Source organism: Cimex lectularius, unplaced genomic scaffold (genome assembly GCF_000648675.2).
Source record: "Cimex lectularius strain Harlan isolate CLEC.00 unplaced genomic scaffold, Clec_2.1 scaffold38, whole genome shotgun sequence".
NCBI lineage: Eukaryota > Metazoa > Arthropoda > Insecta > Hemiptera > Cimicidae > Cimex > Cimex lectularius.
Window position 1 is genome coordinate 1,158,515 of NW_019392638.1, and position 20,866 is coordinate 1,179,380.

General features: G+C 32.6%; 1 protein-coding gene across 9 annotated transcripts in view; it reads left to right on the forward strand.

The window, feature by feature from the left end:
* The window catches only part of LOC106670032, an 89,018-nt gene extending 70,830 nt beyond the window's left edge, over positions 1-18,188 (forward strand). For 5 of the 9 annotated variants that reach the window (XM_024227817.1, XM_024227814.1, XM_024227820.1 and 2 more), the window contains 12 exons: positions 5,658-5,772; positions 5,833-6,213; positions 6,705-6,779; positions 8,374-8,563; positions 8,627-8,787; positions 8,853-9,054; positions 12,767-13,048; positions 15,455-15,683; positions 15,742-16,026; positions 16,100-16,280; positions 16,356-16,529; positions 18,020-18,188. In XM_024227817.1, the coding sequence (XP_024083585.1) occupies positions 5,658-5,772; positions 5,833-6,213; positions 6,705-6,779; positions 8,374-8,563; positions 8,627-8,787; positions 8,853-9,054; positions 12,767-13,048; positions 15,455-15,683; positions 15,742-16,026; positions 16,100-16,280; positions 16,356-16,529; positions 18,020-18,154 (2,410 nt within the window). In that variant the 3' untranslated portion in view covers positions 18,155-18,188. Of the gene's footprint in view, positions 1-2,811; positions 2,917-2,990; positions 3,080-4,507; positions 4,649-5,657; positions 5,773-5,832; positions 6,214-6,704; positions 6,780-8,373; positions 8,564-8,626; positions 8,788-8,852; positions 9,055-12,766; positions 13,049-15,454; positions 15,684-15,741; positions 16,027-16,099; positions 16,281-16,355; positions 16,530-18,019 lie in introns of those variants that run through there. The other 4 variants (XM_014400017.1, XM_014400015.2, XM_024227810.1 and 1 more) reach the window with 4 other exon arrangements.
* Positions 18,189-20,866: the final 2,678 nt, after the last annotated feature.

Genomic DNA, 20,866 nt, shown 5'->3' on the forward strand with positions numbered 1-20,866 from the left:
ATAATTCGTAATTCAATTCTAGATTCGCTTATGGTACCCATTTTTTTTAAAAAGATGTGGATATTACAGAACCAGTACCGTAGCAAAACAACCAACACAAACTAGCCTTGGCTAGTGGTTTCAATTATTAAAAAAAAAAATTGATTACTCCTCCCAATAGCTATATAGTAAACACCATGTTATGATTAATAGGTCAAGTAATTTAAACCATCTAGGTTTCTCCATGAGAGTTAAACTGTACCCACATGTCGCAAGAAAATGTAACAAAATGTGTCACTGTGCTTGCTGCAGGTTTCATTCAGCCTTTTATAGATAAATATAAAAAAAATATAATTTATTTAAACAAATACAGGTAAAACTAGCTGACTATAATAAATACCAGGTCATCCGTAATATGATATCGTGGATATAGCTTCCCAGCTCAAAAGTTCCGTGACAAAATATTTGTTGCCAGTATGAGCATATTCAGAAATTTTGTTATTTATTACATAGGTATCAAACAAAATCGTCCTTGCTTAGAAAATTGTGAGTAGTACCAGCACATAAAGGACAGCATGGTAATGAAAAGGCGGATGGCCTCGCCAAAGAAGGTTCTAATGCTGCGTTTGTCGGACCACAACCGGTATTACCTCACTCTATGAGCACAGCGAAAGGGAGTATTAATAACTGGGGCATGAAACAATTCCTTAGGGAGTGGAATTTATCCCCCGGATACCGGCAATCGAAAGAGTTTGTTAAGGCGATCAAACCAGCAGAATCGAAACAGCTATTCTCTATCTCAAGGAAGGGAATTAGGAGGCTGATAGGTATTCTGACGGGCCACTGCCCACTGAGAAGACACATAATGGTTATTCCACCAGATCCCTTTTGCCGTTTTTGCGAAATAAAAGAAGAAACGGCAAGGCACTACCTCGCAGAGTGTGATAGGTATGCTAGATCTAGATTTGAAATCTTTGATGGAGAGGACATCACCAAATCACTCCCCGAGATTAAATGGTCCAAAATCTTGGGGTTTGTGAACAGGTCCAAGAGGTTTATGCAGGACACGTGAGCCGACCAAGTTCCGGACCTTTTAGGGATGGGGAACGAGTCTACCCAGGCATTATTAGATAGATAGATAGATAGATAGAAAATTGTGAAAATCTGTAACAGTATATATACTCAAAGACAATACAAACGGACACTCGTATTTTGTTATTTCAATCTATATGTGTTTTTATCGTCATATTAATTACGTCACAGTCAAAGAGCCGGATTGCTGAGGACAAAAATACAACCACGCATGACTCCAAGTTTTAGCTTCCGCTCCTCCTACAGACCTGATTGTGCAGAAGAATAGGCATAGCTATGAGAAAAAGAGATTAAAGACTATCAGCGTCGAAGGCCTGGAGAGCCATGAAATGGATTGGCAGACCAGATGTTCTTCGGAGAAAAGGAAACGGTTTCTTGTCAAATGGGTAGAGGAAAATGGCAAGAAATGTGGAACAATATCGTTAAATGCAGGCTGACCTTACAATACTTCCAATCGGTTTGAGACCGAACCCAAGCAAAACGGATCCTCTCCGGACTGGACCAGCCAAACTATGACAGGGCACGGCAACTTTGTCGGCTACTTATCAGTTCAAAAGAATGGACAGCCTCCTGTGTAGGAAGTGCGGAGACCAAGAGGTCGTCGAGCACAAGATCTTTTTGTGCAATAAGTTTCATTGAGAGAGCGAGACATACTCAAAAAAGAGCACTCGAGTAGCAGGCCACCCATGCTCAAAGACAAGACGCAGTTTTACCAGGAGCTTTAAAACTTTTTCTGTGAGAGATATTTTATTTATTTTATTAGGTTTAGAGTAAATTGAGATCATTCGTTCGGAAATTTTATCTCGGGCAGGTTTCTTCTTGACTTAATTAGACAATGTATAAATTTTAATATATACCTGTAAATATTTTAAAAGCCTTTCCGAATAGTGGTATAAAAGAGGAAACTAGCAAAAGGAGGTCCTTTTAAGTAGAACAAATATGTTTAAAGATATACAATCTCCCTTACTTTCTTCCTTAGGCCTCCCTTTATAGGCGAGACCAAATGAAAGCTTGTAAGAAATAAAACCCACCCTAAAAATTGCATTTTCAGGCAAATAGCCATTTATTTCGTCGGTATAGGGTCTCCCTTAGGCACAGCCGGGTGGAGGATGGACACATAAACATACTTATTTGAATGTAAACCAAATTAAGCGAGATCATAAATGTATGAGTTTTAATAAAAATTATTTAATTATGATGGTTTGAAAGAAAATTCATCAAAACCCGGAAATTCATTTAGTAATATATAAAAATTTAACGAAGGGGCGTAGGTGGCCTCAACGATAGTCGTTGGCACGGCGCTCATCACTGTAAGGCAAAGGTCCCGGGTTCGAATCCAGCGGCTCTCCATTCGAATACGACATGCTTACAGATGGACGTGGTTTTTTTTTCAAAAACAACACCACGAGGATTGACATGACCTGTGCTGTTGCAAACCCAACAATTTTTTTTTTTTAAATACAATGTATAATCGTTTCAATTTTAGTTGAATTTGTTTTTGACTTGTTTTCTAAACATATTTAATTGTAGATGAAAACGATTTCAGTATAAACGTAAAATTTGGATAATTGAATATATACTAAAATACAGCATTGCAAGATTTCCTCCGAAGTCTGAGGGATCAATATGAAACTATAAGATCATTTTTACTCTGTAGTAATGTTTTTTTTAAATATTTTTTATTGTTATGCTCTCTATCGCGAATTATAGAAAACTAATCATTTAAAAAAAAAGGTTATAACAAAAAAATTGAACAAAGCTTTTTGTTAATTTTGTTTTTAATTTGTGAAGCAAGTTTCGTTATCGACAACCGACGGAATCGGCTTACCAAAACACTTTTTTTTTGTAAGTAGGCAGACATATTTTATCATGTAAACGAACATTGAAAAGTTTGCGTACGACGATTTTTGGTTTGTCTAAACCACACGTGGTTCAATACGTTAAGTTATCGCCGTTCCAAACGCTACAGCGGATGTAGACCAACAATGAATGACAATACACACAAAAGGTGAAAGCAATTCGTTTTCCCCCTCTTCACAAAACCATTTAACGATGTTCTTTACAACCCGTTTAATTGGTGCACCAAATAACAAATGGTGTTGAGTGGGGCAAATTCACGGTTTTGCCAATTTTCCATTTTATAATTTCTATGTGTGAAGCTGTAAATTTTTATACTTTCCAGTGATTGGCATCATATCGATCCAATCTGAAAAAAAACTTACTTATAACTCTTATTAGTTTAAAGTTCATCTCATTGAAATTATGGTTCAGCAATTAATAATTCTTCTACAAACTTTTCTTTTTAAATTTACTTTCGTTTGTTTTTGGCTTATTTGAAGAAGAAAATGTTATTGCATAATGAGGTCGTTACCATTCGAGTTTCTTAAGAGAAAAAAAAGCGAAGCCAAATCAGTAATAAAACCATTTTAAGGGTGCGGATTTCTTTTTAGAATGGCTTCCTTTTCAGCCACTCAAGGGCATTATTCTTTTCCAGTTGCACGCGACTCCAAAGTACAAAATTCGTGGCTTAATTGTAAACCTATATTTTTTATTTTTCTGTCGAAAGTGTTCATCATCTTGCCATCTTCAGTGGCATTTACAAACTGACAAAAACATTTGCCAAAATAACACACAGGCCCAACTCTGTAAATGGAGAAATGCCATAACGGGTCCATCAGAGTTCATTGCAGGTGTATTGATATTTTATTTATTTCAGTATTGTTAATTAATTGGATCTAGCTAGAGAAAATCTGAATCATCTTAAGTTACAATTATCTAAACGAATTAAATTATTAATCACATTTTTCCAGTTTTTTTTTTTTTGTTCTAAAAATAGCAATTTAACTTGCAGCATAAAGTATGCATTTTATTCCATATCAAACTATAGAAATTTTAAAGAAAGATGCTAGTCTGCAAGTCGGTAAACTCATGCTGTACTGGCATTGGGTTTGTCCGAACACAAAACTGTGAAGATAGACCTAGTACTGGTTCAGCATTAATTTTAAGTACCAAAGAGTAGATAAAAATCAGGTATTTGTTCTCTACATATTTGCCGTTTTATTTCTTATTTACAAACTTAGTAATTCACTAGTTATATTTACAGATATAAACACTCACTTAAGTCACGATAGCGCAAGTGGTTAGAGCGGTGAAGTATTGAGCCGATGGCCGTAGGTTCGAATCCTGTTCGTGACACTAATTTTTCAACTCAATCACACTGCATAAAAAACAATAAATCAATTAAAATAATCACTTTTGTTATTAGAACCAATAAAACATATATATAAATAAACACTAACTTACAGGCTCTTTTGACTTTTTTTTATAATGCATATTATTATTATATTGAAAATAAATGCTAATGGTATGATGAACATTGTAACCCTGTAGACAACAAACAAGGTTTTTATTTCTCTAATACAAAATATTTCTACAGAAGGAAGCTTTTGTTGTTTGGTTACACGAATTTCAAGTTAGATTTAAAAAAAGGAGAAGAGAAAATGAAATGCACAACGTTTCACATTGTTTTCACAGAAGAATCAGAAAAGGAGCCTAAAAAGCCATTGAGATCCATTGGGTAATTAATAATATTCCAATTGACAAAAATAAATTTTATGTTAAAAGGTAACGCAGGTGAAAAACTTGTTTTTTACTTGTTCTCATTTATCAAAATTTAGAAATTGCCAGAACAGTTTACTTTTTTTTTTAAATAAGTGAGCACTAAGCCATTGTAATAACAATTTCTTAGATGTAATAAAACCTTAGTTAAATTAATTTTTTCTTATGAAAATTATTTGACCTATAAACACATACATATTGGCCAATATGCTAGACCATAAGGCAAAAAAAAACAAAAAAAACACATACATATGCTTCCATTATGACCATACGTATACCATAAAAACAAAATCTGAAAGGTGGCTTCAAATTATGAAAATATAGGATACCAGAGGCAATTTTCTAATTTTCTAATTTCTAATTTTAAAATCAGCAAACATTTATGAGAAGCAAACAAAGAATGATTGAAACTATGTTTAAATTAATTAATTGGTTTTAATTAATTTATTTTATATTTCCTAAAATTTATTTTTTCGGGATGTTACAAAGTGGAAAACTAGGCCAGTGGGTTTCATGAATTTTATATTCTGGATGTTTGACATTTCTTTGCTCTCATTTCCATTTTCCCACTTTTCTAATGACTAAGGAACAATTCAGTCACATATGCTTAGGTGAGAGAAAAGGAAACATAACTAGAAGACAGAACGGTTACTAACATCAGCCGTTATGAACAAGTGAGTCAAATTCAGAATTCCATTGATGAGTTCAAAACCGGTTTTTCTGGAAAGTTTAGACTAATGAAAGTCTATTTTTTACAACTTGAGAATAATAAATAGTTTTTCTTAGATTTGTTTGCACATAATATTGAAACTATATTTAGTATTGCTTATGATATTTTCTGTGTAATAAGACGTGTGTCTGTATCAATGTGTGAGTCCCATTTTTTCTGATCCTTTAATACATATTTAATGATATGTTAGTTATTGTTAGTTCTTGGTCATTTACTATTTATATAATTTATGTTTCAGGACATCACTTTTTATTATTATGAGTTTTATATATGCGAAGCTTCTGGTGGTGATATGTATAGCATATGTTGTGTCAGAAGTAGTAACTCATAGTCTACCTCTTCCGTATTACGAGGTATGTTGTATTTCAGCAATATAAAAAAATACAAAGTACAATTTTATCTTTTGTTTACAGGGTTTCTTTACATACTTGTATGGTACAAGCATTTTGTTCCTACTGTATGTTTTCTGTTTCCTCTTGCAAGAGAGTTCTTGCTGTCAAGGTGGAGAGCCGAAGCCTCCCAAGCCAAAGAAGGAAAAGAAAGAGAAAGAGAATAAGAAAAATCAGAAAAAAGAGAACAAGGAAAAAGAAAAGAAAGAGAAAGAGAAGGAAAAAGAGAAGGCCAAAGAGAAAGAAAAAGAAAAGGAAAAAGAAGGCAAAAAGGACAAAAAGGATAAAAAAGATGGAAAAGAAAAAGAGAAGGAAAAGGAAAAGGAAGCAGCAGCACCTGTATCAGCACCTCCACCGCCACCTCCTCCACAGGGCCAGAGAAACTCGAGATCTAACATTTTCCAGGTAAAATTGTTTTATAAATTTGTACAAATAATAAAAAATATATTTGTATCAGTGAAATCATAATTAATGGTTTAAAATAAGAAAGGTAATTAAATTATATTTAAAAAGTATTTTAACAATGTTAAAGTGTATATATTTTGTTTACTTGAATTATTACTATTTATTTTCTATTTATTTTATTTCAATACTAGCGTTAATGAATGCAAAACCAATTTAAACAATCTTTTTAACTAAGAGCAACATGGATTTAATCAATTTAAAAACCACTAGGAACAGCTAACATTAAGGTTTAGGTGTAGAATTTCTAATTATGCTACTAATTTTTGCTATCTAGAAAACAAAAGTGAAAACAATTATTTAAACAAATAAGTAAACCTGTTATATTTTTGTTTGCTTTTAAATCAAGCGAGGATGGTTTTATTTTATGTTTTGGTTTTGATTTGTTTTATTTTTATTTTTTTATTATTTATTTATTTGCTTTACATGATTAGAACGAAGTATACCCACGCAAAATGCGTGATGTGGTCCGCCAGAAGTCGGTCTGCGACGTGGACGAGAGTCAAATGGTGAGTCCGAAAAAAAAAAAAAAATCAAAAAAAGCCCACCTTTCCAAAATCAATCATGCAAACATTGATTTAATCTTCACAGAATTAATCTTAGGTGTTCTTGTTTGCCTTTACTTACGTTTGCAGCCATTTTGCATTCAGTGTGACCTGTAATGAGTGGAATGTAGTTTGTTAGAGTTATTTTTATTTTATTTTGTTTTGTTTAATTGGATTCCAAAACAATGTACTGAAGTGTGCTTGTATAGTAAAATATTTTTGTGCATACAATTTCACAGTTTTTTGTTTTAAGTTTTTGACTATAGGTCTGTTAGAAGTTCAACCTTTGAATTAAATCCAAATCATTTATATTTGTGATTTGTGATTTGTATTTCTGGTTTGTTGATGAAACATTTGATTTCAGTAAAATGTAGTCATTTCTTCCTTTTATTTTCATTTCTATACTAAGAATAAATGATTTATTAACTAATTAACAATATTAAGTAACATTTTTTGGCATTGCTTCTATCTAAATATTGACTTAAAATAATAAATGAGTTATATCTATAAAAAAAAGCAATATCAGTTATTTATTTCTTAAAATTATATATTAGGAGCATTATTTGATTTGTTAAAAAAAATGTTGCACAACTCGCCTTAAATTTTCCATCTTAAAATTATTATAATGGATGGTTGATTTCTTTGGGCATAGCTTTTTTTTAATAGAAACTAACCAATTTCTAAAATTATACACAGAAAATTGTGTGCAGCAAAATATATTTTGATATGAAAAGTACGGTTGTGTGATGTTCTCCATTTTGCACTTGAAGATGTGTTGTTACATAGCTAAAACAAAAACAAATTAAATCAATAACAAAAAACAGGCATGTTTGACAATGTAAAATGCCTGCAATATCTCTTGGCAATGGATTTCCACAATGAATTCATTATAAAGCACAATGCAATGTGTGTTATTAACACATATTAACCATTCTCCTAATTTATTTTATTTTGTTAAACACTAACACTACAATACTTATCTCTCCTATAAGTGCTATGCTTAAATGTACCTTTGGTGTATTGTAAATGTGGTGGGTGAGAGGATATGTAACATTATCAAATAACTTTATTTTACCCCATGCAATAACAGAAAAATAAACCTATCAAAAATGTTTATCACAGCATGATAGATTTTTGCAACAACTTGCCAAACATTTTGAAAAAATATATCAATTTTTATAAATATGAGTTTGAATCAACTTGAGAATTTTTTTAATGTATAGTTCACTTTAACTTTTAGTTTATAATTTCCCAATGACATTAATCTCTGTTAATTAAAATATGATTTAAGTGATTACATAATTTATAAAATATTTAAAAATCTAATTAATTGTTAACTAACTGACGGGTATTTTTATTTTACTTTTGAACAGTTAAGTATTCTACTTTTTTTAAATATTAAAAAATGTCCAGCTTATGACTGACCTAACAATCACATTTCCTTTGTTGATTGAAACTCATAAAGCACAAATAATAATTAGTAGAAAGAATCATGAAAAATTTCTACTCATTTTGTTCAACAATTCCTAATAGTATTATTTTTATATCTTTAATGTAGGGTTTGGGTACACTCAAGAAAAGTAAAGCAGGTGGAGATGCTCAATCCCAAGAAAAGCTGTCAGGAGGTGCGCCAGATACGGTGGACATTGAAGCCGCAGTCGTACCAATGTCTTCTCCTGGTCGAAAACGGAAAACGTCTCAAAATACAAACAGTCACGGAAGCTTTTTCCTAAGAGTCGGTGCAATAGGTTTGGCATTTCAACTTTATTAGTTGAACTGTAGATGCTAAATTACCATGTTGCCATTTTCAGCTTTTGGTTTGGCTACAATGATATATAACGGTTTGGAATTTGGTGCATTTTTTGAAATCCCAATGCATTCAACATGTTACCAGATTTTGAGGGGAGTCAACCCTGTTCTCCAAATGGTTTTCACATTCATGCAAATGTATTTCATATTCATGAATTCAAGGGTATAATTTAATCATCTACTCACTGATTAAATTGATTTATGTTCATTTTCTTATTATTTTTCCAGTTGAATATTCACAAGTTTAAAGTGATTGCCAGATTTGGACTTATGCATATTTGTGCCACAAACTTGTGTGTTTGGATAAGAACTTTGGTCCTCGAGAGTCTTAAGGAAATATCGGCATATCTTGACCGTAACGTGACTGCTACCGTGGCACCCACCATAGTCCCTGGAAGTGATTTCAGTAACTTTTTGGGAAAACATTCCGGTGAGTGATCTCTTACATTGCATATATTGATTTTAATTTATGTCACCCGAGTCCATAACCTTGATTGTTTCTATAAAGTTTTCTTCCAAATAAATGGTAATATTTTGTAACATTAATCCTTGTATATGAGATAATTGTCAAGGCTTGTACATCAGTTGGCCTGTTTATTTGTACCTTGCTTGATTTATGGTTACACATAAAATGAAACGTGTGAAAAACTCTGAAATTACATACATTCTATGGTGTACAGGGTGTAATAAAAATCTGTTTTTGTTTTTAATATTTTTTTAAATTAATAGTTTTCGGTTCACTACTCACCAGTAACAGCTTACTAGTAAATAATATAAATATTAATTTCAATAGCATTTATTCCAAATATTTATAAAACTTTTGTAACAATAACCCAATGCTGTAATTACAAACATTCTTAACCCTCATATTGAAAAATTCATCTAAATTATTAAATCTTTACATAGAAGTATATATGTGTGCACACTATGGAAGATCAGTTGTACATTTCTCTGCGCCTTGGATCAGAGTCTGGAATTCCAGAGGCAACAATGGAAATCTAACAATGATTGCAGGGTTTACGAACTGACAGTCTGACGTGCTAACCACTTGGCTATTTCAGCCCCCCTAGTAGAAGTTAAACTGATTTGTACCATCCAAGGGAGCACTTTCAAGGGAGCAAGATCACTCGCAAGGGGAGTACTTTCACCCTTCTTCTGTGGGTACAGTTAATGAACTTGATATACTAAACTTTAAAGGAAAAACATATTGTGGTTGTGCGAACGATGCCGACTTATTGTAAAGCTTGAAAAAATCTGCTACTTAATATAATACACTAAGGCTAAAAGTAGCCTTAGTAAAGGAAACCAAAGTAGATTTCACTTGAAATATAAAATTCATAAAATTTTACAGGTTGAGTTCCTTGAGCTAAAAACGCAATTTGAAGATTTATTTTCAAAATATTTTATTATAGAATTGCAATGGGGTCTTTGGGATGAACCCCAAGACCGAACTGACAGTAAACCTAGGCAAGTATGCCACAGTTTTCCAGACTGAAATCATAGCGATTTTCTTCCAGAAGATAGTCATTTTTCTCTGACAGCCAGGCAGCTCTCAGGGTCTTATCCTCATGCGAGGCGAAGGCAAAGAGTGTTTGGACATGCATGGAGGCTCTGATGGAAGTCAGCGACATTAATGACCTGACCCTGGCATGGGTCCCTGGACATTCGGGGCATAGAAGCAATGAAAAGGTTGACATGTTGGCCAAAACGGGAGCCAACATGAACTCCGGGCACAGAACCTTACTGCGACCAAGCAGCCTGCCACAAAAGAGGATACATCTTAAAATGGATCCTTAATGAGTCCAAAACGTGGTGGAATAATACCACAGGTGTGAGGTACACGAAGAGATTCATAGAAGGACCATCCGCAAAATTAACAAAAGAACTACTGGAAGGCAACCACAACCGAACCAGGATTCTGGTAGGACTCCTGATGGGGCACTGCCATTTAAGAAAGCACATGCACCGAATAGGATTACAGACCTAAGAAACACTGTGCAGATACTGCCAGGAAGAGGAGGAGACTGCAGAACACATTTTATGTTTCTGCGAAGGTCTATGTAGGTGCAGGTTCTTGCAACTAGGACAAGAAAAACCACAAGCAAGATCCTACACCAAATAACCGCTGGTAAAGCTGTGGAGGCTGGTTAATAGTCTGAACCTGGCCAGTGAGTTATAATTGAGGAGCACAATAGATCTATTTAGGTCGGCCTTGTGGCTGCCTCTCTTATCCCTATAGAATTGCAAAATGGTCAGTGAGATTGCCTTAATCATAGTTAGCTATTAAAAATTATAATGCGATTTTTGTAAAATTTCAATTTTTTATCTCATATCATAATCAAAATTAAAGCTAATCATTGATACAGCAAGTTCATCACTGTAAAGGCTCTGGGTCAAATCCAGTGGCCCTGAATTCAAACTGAACAGGATTTACAAAATGGGCTTTTCGTCAAGAGTTTTATCGATCTTCAATGAATCAATTTCTTGAATATGTTTGGATCGGGGATGAGGTCCTTTTTTTCAGAACATTAAACTGGTTTCCTCTTGTTTGAACTAAAAAATTGAATATGTTTGGATCGGGGATGAGGTCCTTTTTTTCAGAAAATTAAACTGGTTTCCTCTTGTTTGAACTTTTGTAGCCATCTATACCCTCTTCTTCAGGAACCTTAATTTAAGGAAGGATTTAACCTTTTTGGGGCTGATTTTAGGATGCTAAAATGTGTTTCCTGCCTATATGACTGTGGCCCACCCCAGCCTGATTTATTTTGTCATTGCTTGAAATTGCTCTTATTCCTTTTGAGGTGTACCAATTATGTTCAAAATTTGAGAGTGCACCCCTCAGATATTATAGCTTAAAATGGAATTAAGTTAGTGGAAGGAGAAAAGTAGTATTTAGTAGAAAATATTTAATTGAAAATTTATTTTCCACAAAAAGTTTCATTATGTATATTAAAACATAGTAACTAAAAGAACAACATAAATACTGATTATTGATTTATTTAGCTCAATTCTGTACACAAATATGTACATACAAATAAACATGTGCACAATTGAAAAGATATACATAAAATGAATATATAAAACTAAATATATATAAATAAGAACACCAGAAGCAAAAATGTATTCTGAAAATTGCTGTGAATGTAAAGCTAAAACTAAAGGCACTTGGCAGACAAGAGGAAAAACATCAGAAAGAAGTACTAGAAGGTTGGGAAGGATAGAGGGTTGAGAAGGGCAGGGGCAATGGGTAGACAAAAGTGGACATTCCCAGTGAGATGGAAATATTGTGACTGAAGGGTTTTCCAGAAAAATGATTGTGTCGCAATTGCGGAAAAGTTTGCAAGAGAGGCTAGATAGTGAATAGAAGGTTGGTTCACTAATGATGAGAACAGGAAAGGAAAGTTGTGGGTGGTGTTGTCCATTTATGACCAAGGTGTCTGCCACACATTGGATAAATCTCAGCCCAAATATGTTATTATCGAGCTAGAGCTCTTAATTTGGAAAAAAAATTGAGAATGAAACAATTGGTCACTGGACCTAGGAGAATGTAAGCTGGAATGAAACAACTGTCACAGAGCCTAGGGGAGCGTATAAACCCGAACGAGACTACATGTCAGTGGGCCTGGGGAGCTTATAAGCCTCAACAAGACAACCCATCACTGGGCCTGGTGTGACACCAAGCCTGAATGGCTCGGTGTCACAATGAAATGAAATAACTCATCATGAGTCCCAAAAAGGTCAATAAATCTTTATTACGGTTCTGAGGAAGACCACATTTTCTGGACAAAAAATATCTCAACCATTATCCAAACACATCCAAAAATGGGCTTTTATTTTAAAAAAATGTTTAACACAAAAAGACACCCCCCATAAAAAAGACAAATATCCACAAACTTTTGTTACACCCTGGTGAAATAAAATCTAATAACGTATCAGAGTTTTTTTTTTTTTTGGCTTCATTTTATTTATGATTTGTGGTTGACTGTCATATTCAGAGGATATCAAAATTATCTCCATTGATTTGAATGTTAGACAGTATAAGCAATAAGAAACCACAAAAATTCATTAACATGAAAATATGCAATTTGTTGAATGGTTCCTTTCGCGTGTGATCATGGCCTCTCCCATTGGGATTTTTACAGAAACATTTCAAGGAGTTGCAACAAGTACTGTGCCAACAACATTGGCGACAGTGGCCAATTTATTTCACAGGACAACTCGAACAGTTGCAACAACTACACAGCAAGTGATTTATACGGCCACATCCTCTGCAATGCCTAACACAACTACATCAACCAATATGCCTCCAACCACTACCACTACCACGACCACCACTTCTCTTCCGCCGTTCTTTTCCTTCCTCAACTCGACTACCCTTTCCCCTTTTGCCCATTTTTTCCCATTGGCGAACAATAATATCCCAGGTAAATGAAGGTGATTGGCTAGTTAAAAAAAATATAGATAAATAAAAAGTTGGATTTTCCTGCATGAATATCAAGTCCCTTCTACCCCTTTTGAAGTCCATTTACATTTTGTTGAATGGTACATTGTGGCATGTTGCAAATAGGTTTCTACTCTCATTATTCAGTTTAGCCACTTCTGAACAACATCATTCATTGCTTGTAATACCTTCTTTATTGTACATCATTTGTAGCATGAAATCGCTCTTCTCAAATTGGACTCTAGCAATAAGATAATTCAATTATTCATTAAGGCACTCCATGAGCCTTTTAAATATCAGTTTATCGAATGTTTTAATCATTGCTTTTTGTGAGTGTCGTATAAGGCTAATTAACAAGAATTACAATTAGAATGTAAAATATTACCAATATAGATAGTGATAACTGAAAGTTTAATTATTGTTTTATAGAATATATATAAAATAACTAAGCATTCTAATTATTTAACTGCTAAATAGATTCAGTTTGCATGATTTCAGATAAATGTAATACTTAATAATGATTACTGTTTTAGCAAACTTTAAATTTATCGTCTGATTTCTATAGAATTGGATGTAGACAATGTGATTTTTGTTTCTTTTTTCGCCTTAATATTTTAATAAATAATCACATTCACAAAACACACACAAAGCAAAACTGGACACTTGTATTTATTTATTTTCGATAATAACTAGGTATAAAGATGTTTATAATTTAATTAAAGGTAAGCAGTATTAATAATGTGTTTACCTTTACAGAGTAGTACTAATCTTTTTACACTTTTGAGAATGAAAATAATGAAAATCAGTTCAATTTCTTTTTCAGAGACTTGAGTTAAGTGTTTGTTGTTGGTTTTTAAATTGTTTTCTTTAAGGAAACAATAAATTTGAGTAAAACATATTAATTTAAGCCATTAAAGCATAGTTTTAAGTTGGGAAAATCTCACCCAGGAAGATGCTTTGCCCAACGAAGAACGTAGTGTTCATTACACGCCATGTAGATGGCTACAGTGGTGCCAATCGTAGAAAAAGGAATGGTTAACCATGATGATTGACGACTAGAGACGATGATTTTACTGCTCGTACCACACTACGGAATCTTCGTTTAACAGATTCCTTGATAAGTAGTCTCCAAACAGTCTGTACTGTAAGTGAGCTCTAAAAGTCATCAGAAGCTATTCTATGTGGATGTCTCGCATCAAATTGTCTTCTACTAGAGAGGATTTGGTTGACTATTCGCAAATAAGCATGTCACATGGACATTTGAACAATGGGGTCTCTTCACAGATGAGTGTCAGTTTGGTTTGTATCAATCAGATGACTGAGACCATATGAAGAGAAGATACGGAGAACGCTTTGCTTCATGTGTCATGGAATAGATCTTTGACCACACTAAGGTACATTGAGGAAGTGCTTTTAGAAGCTGTGATCCCATTCGCTCCATTTATTGGCCACAACATGGGTAATGTATAGTAATCCTTGACCCCATGTAGCTCAACTTGTCATACAATACTTGGAGGTAGTTGTTCATTGGGATACCACAATGAATTGGCCAGCATATTCTCCTGGCATGAATCCTATAGGAACCAGGATTCTGTTTCACAAGAAAAAATCCGATCACTTTTCAAAGACACCCAGTTATGACATGGGGTGGAATCAATGTCCATGCTCGTACCAAATTGGTTATCATTCAGAATGGATCTTTGAGCTTGCTTCATTCATTGTGGACAAATTTGTGTTAATACATGTTAATGCTTGACCGCAAGAAGCTCAAGAGTGACCCATTAATTGGAGGATGCAGGGATTACCATGATGAATTGGCCAACATGTTTTCCTGATTTGAATCTCAAAAAACCTTATGGGACAAGAGACAGGTTAGACATCATTCATTGTGATTAATATAATGATTAAACTATAGTTTAAAATAAACAACAAAATACAAGTGTTCGGTTTTTGTCTTTGAGTGTAGATTAGATGGTGTACAACACCAGCCTCATCTATCACCTTTATTCTTTTCAAACAAATATTACTAATGGACTAAGATTGAAGCAGACAAATAGAAGGAATTGGTCAAATTTCTAATAGTCTATTAGTTTATAACTAAACTGTTTTTAACATTTTATGTATTATCTTCAGTGCTTCCATTTCTTTCAGTTGAAAAACTTTTACATTCTTTCCTTTAAGATTAAAACATGAAATTATTGTTTTTATCCCAGTGTTTTATAAACTACATACTTGTACTAATATAATTTAATAATTTTAGTCTTTCTTCCATAAATGTAATGATCACAAATTTTGAAAAGTACTCAAAATTGATTATTATTTTAATCAATTGTTATTCTGAATCACTCGGCATTTAAATCATTTAATTTAGTCTTCCTCTTTCATTCAGCTTTCAGTGGATTGCAGTCTGATATTTCAGAAGAAAGTGAACCTCCACTCGCACCACAAGCTCTGGTCGACCACAGGTCATTGTCATCAGAAAATTGCGAAAGAAATAACATAATGGGGACTATAGTACAAGATTCGGCACCTTATCTGTACCCATTTATTATTGAATACAGTTTAATCGGAGCTGCAGTTATATACGTCATGTGGAGACACATCGGAAAAAACCCTCGGTATGATATTTTAAATAGAACAATCGCCCCAGACAGTATATTGCTTGTTTCATTATAGCTATCACACTGAAGAAGACCTTGAACACAGACTGGAAGTAATTTTGTCACGAAGGGCAGTTGCAATGGCTCACGCCCAGCAAGGCGGAAGGGTAGATTGTGTAGGTGCGAGCAAAGGACTATTTCTCGGGCTGCTACTTTTGGTCGCATCTCTCATATGCCTTATATTGTTCTTTGTGCTCATTCACAATCCTATGTTGAGCCTCTTGGCGATTTATCTGGCTGATGTATCTCACTGTGCGCTGATGGTTCTATCAATATTTGCTATTATTATTGGTTTCATAAGGTATAATATCTTGGTAAATCTGTCTTGTAATTTTTTTTACTTGATTTTCGCTTTTTTTTTTTTTTTTTAATAGAATTCAAGGACTTAAATTCAAAGGAGAGGAGCAGAACGACTTAAATGATATCCTTCTTCGAGTTTCTGCGTTTGGCCTTTTCATTTATGCTGTATTCAGTGTCATAGCGGGATCTCTAACTGCCCTCACAAGTGAACCTAATCTTCTGGTTATGGTGACTGGTGTCCTCTCTATATTTCAAGTGAGAAATTTTGTACTCTAATTAACAATCAATTCTTCAAACTGTATAACCAAAATAATGTCAATTTTTGTTCAGGTTGTTTTACAACTACTTTTCATATCGGATGTGTCAAGGCGACGAGTGTACCTCCCAGAGCACGATAGAAGTAAACCTGGCCGACAGATTGTTACATTCCTATTGATTGCAAATGTCACTATGTGGATTATTTATACATTTGAAATGCAAAAGGTTGTGGCAAACCCTGTTCAGGTGAGCATAATTTAAAACATTTAGTTAAGTATGTTTTCAAGTAGTAGTACGTTTTCATACAAATACAAAATTAAATTAAAAAGTTCTAATCTAGAATCACACCTGTGAATCGTACACAGTCCCGCTAATGTAGTACAATCGTTAATAAAAGTGCTTCTATATGAAGCCACAATTTGCTTACAATTAGAATAAAACGGGGAGTTGAAATGAGAAGTTTGTGGCATGGGCGATCGAAGTCATGGTAGCTCAAGTGGTAGAGCAGCGGCGTATTTGGCCAAAAATCGTGGGTTCGAATCCCGCCTGAGACATAAATTTTTCATTTCGAAAAAATTGTATATAATTAATTGAGTAATTAAATACAAAATTATTTAAAATTAGAAGTTATAACATTCAATTTTAAAGAAAAAATATTGTGTCCTGGGTTTGATCTATAAAAAATAAAATAATCACTATTTTCTCAGGAATAGTGAATTTTTCAAGACAATACACTTTGTACCATATTGCAAAATTTAAATTTTAAAAACTTATTAAAAAAACCTTACTTTGGACAACTTTACAATAAAATTTCCAAAAATAAACAAAATACTGTTTAATAAGAAAGATAGCTCCCTCAAAAAAAAAAAAATCATATTTGAATGGAAGAATAAGGATGAGGCTGTACTCATGCTCTCAATAATGACTCCTATTATTATTATTATTATTATTAGCCATACTAGCCTATGGGAAATGTTTAAATTATGGAACAAAAATTCAGAATTCTAATTTTAAAAAAATATATTAAAAAAATAAAAAATATTTAATAATTTAAAATGGGATTTTTGCATACATTTGTCCTTCCAAATTAAAGCTTGGATGGCAATAGGATAAATTAGTTTACGAGTGAATGTTTGGAGTCAGAGCTTTATAGCACTCAGAAGGGATATAGCTGAAATGTTCTTAGCCATTAAAACACCCTTAAAAATTAATAATAATAATACTGTTCTTTAAAGGCGAAAGATTTATTCATTATGAAGGGAGACTAGTATGAATAAAAATAAAATAAAAATCAAGCCTCGTCTCTCTGAGTTCTCTCTATGTGTCCATGGGGTTCCTCTTTATCCATCCTGCAGGGTACGCTCCTCAATCCTCTAGAGTTGTATATAACCAGGAGAACTGCAGCAAACTACAATATTTTTCACTTTTTTTCTTTTAACATACAGCAACTGTCCTGGAGCCTTCCTCACCCTCTCTATCCCTCCAGTAGGGCTTGAGCCACTCACCTCACCATCCTGCCCTCTGCTTTTTATACCGCTCGGGTGTTTTCAACCTTTCACCGTCATCACCGAGCTTTCTGGTTAGATTCTCCATTTCAAACAGACCCCCCTTACCCCATCGTGGGAAGAAATTCTTTTATATATTAAATTTTTCTTATCTTTTCATTGACTTGTTACATATATGGATATAGAGAAATTAAATTTTCCAGCATTATTAACATTCATTATAATTTCCAGCTGGACTTTTACGGGTTCCTCGCTTGGTCGGTGGTACAAAGAATTACTCTACCATTGTGCATTTTCCACCGATTCCATTCAGCTGTGACTCTTGCAGAAATATGGAAGACAAGTTACAAACCTCGTCTCGATTAAATCCGAGGGGTAAACCCTCTCTCATACTTCATGATATTTTGGTTATTTTATTCATTTTTGACTTTTTTGTAAAAAGTTACAAGTAGTTGTGATTCTTTACAAATTTCTGCAAAAATCAAAAGATTTTAGCTGTAATCTGTACTGCTTTAAATGTTACCCCTTGTTGGTAAGTGTTACATGCAGTTTGTAGCGATCTTCACTGTTTTGAAGCCAATTTACAAATGATGGTCCCTATTGATGAACAACCAGATAGGGAAAAGAGTGACCCAAATTTGTACTTGCTCAACTTTTATATAAATTGAAATATAACAAAGAGATTGAAATCCACAACAGGAAAAATATTGAAGAATTGTAGATTGGCTTCTAGAAAACAATTCTTTGGCCCATTATCAAAATTGATGTTCAATAGAATAGCATGTAGGTACGTACCTTTTTAATGTTAAGATAAAGCCCCAACATTATTTAATTAATTTTGAAGCTGTTACAAATTCCACAAAAGCCAGTAAGACCAGGTGTACAGCTATTTATTTTTTCAGATAAATAATATATTACTTTTTGCATCTCTTTGATTCCATCTTTATTTATATGATAAAGTTAGAAGAAATACTTTAAGCTTTTTTTTTTCATTCTGTTTTGTTTGTTGTATACATTTGTATATGTAGTTATTATTTTTGTGTCATAATTTTTGCTTTTTTTATTTTAAAAGCAAAAAAAGAAACATTACAATTTCTTTTGTCAATTCGCCTTGCTTGTAAATATCCATATTTTAATTAACTCTCTCGGAGTAAATAATTTCTAACCTTTGGAAAAAGGAAGGGGTCCAGAAATTGAGGAGCATATGTTATTGAATTAACTTTTCCCATATTCAATGCCAACTTTCTAAAGAGTAATGTTGCTGAGATAATTTAAATACGACATATTTTCTTGTAACAAATTAAAAAAGAAAAGTTTAACAAACAAGTGTTATAAACTGTAACAAATAAAATATATGGCTCTATATTAACACTGTTTATGTAAATATTTGTCTTATAGATGTGATAAAACTTAAAAAAAAGTAGTTTATTGTAATTTAATTTACCAAAGTTTAAAAAAATATTTATTGCTATTTATTGTACATATGGTGTGTTTCGAAAGGTATATATGTTTGATATGTTACAAATCAGAGAAAAAATGAGATAAAATTTTTCAATAAATAAAAGCAATTACTTTTTATTTGTTATAAGATAAAATAATAAAGATTTATTTTTGTGTTGTACATTTAAAAATGAATGGTTTTTTGACCAATTAAACTCGGACAGTTTTTAAATAAAGAGTAACCAAATTCACAGTACAGTAACACTGACTTACTCAGACAAAATAAATTGGATTAATTTTGATACAAACCTTTATCACCATTGGATTAAATAAAATAATTGGTTGATGTGAAAACAAAATACCTTGTTATATCATTTCTTGAATAAATCAGTTTATTTTTTGTACTGTGTTGTTAACAAATACTTGCTGCTTTGGTTCTTACGAGGAGAAAGAGCCATAGATGTTTGATGCAATTTATTTCTGAGTGGTAAGATTTTGATATAAAAAAATTGAAAAAATGTCAAAAGACATTTAAAAAAATTAAATGTGACAATTTCGCTGGTCCAATATTAAACAGGACAAATTGTCTAATTTATAAATATAACATTTTATAAGAAATGCTAGAATTAATAATTCTGTAATGTAAATATCAGGCTGAGTGTTGTCCATCTTAAAATTAAAACTAAATAAATAAGTTTACAAGTCTTACTACAACATACAAAATAAATGTTTTATATATGTCATAAAATAAAATACATTGATCTGTACAGAATCAAGACATTCACAATACTGTATTGTTTTTTTTTTAATCACATAATTGTGCTAAAAATATAATGTAAAAATGCCCTAGAAATTAAGTCAGTGATTACTTTTGTGAATTAAAGTGTGTTAGACTGTTTTATCACAATTAATAAATCTTTCTAAAAAAGTAAGAGAAAATTTTGGGTTTATGTTGTGTGATTTAATTTTTGAACATATGATTAATAAAGAAAAACATGTATAAACAACACACGCATATATTTAACATTGAAGTTGTTTTTATGTGGGTCCAACTGTTTAAATTGTGTCCCAGTGCTATTGAAAAACTTTTCCAAATTGATTGAAACATTCAACACTTTTGTCATGTAGTTGTTGTTACCAGTATAAAGTCAAATTCTCATTTAATGAAAATCACTGTAATAGTCATTTATCTAGAAAAGAGATCATCATTTATATTCATAAAATATATTATCTCAAGGTAGAAATTTAAAATGAAGCATATTATACAAATATTAATATATAAGATCTCAATGTTCAGGCTTAAGTGTATTTACCGGATATATAAATATAGAAGTAAATAAAATCTAATAAATTATATGAAATAAATTAAAGTAAAAAAGTTTGGATCGTGGATTTAATTATTGTTGAGAATTAAAGTGATGAGTCATTTTTATATATAGAGGGAAAAATGATTAATTTTTGCTTAAATATATATTAGTACAAACTATCAATTCTTGATATGCCATTTTCTAATTAATTTACATGTTACTCGCCAACAGACAGTGGCCAATGATGAATGCGTTCTTCCAAGTAACCGTTAGATTCGACATTATGTTCTATTACCAAAATTTAATAGATAATATTAAATTGAAGTGTAAA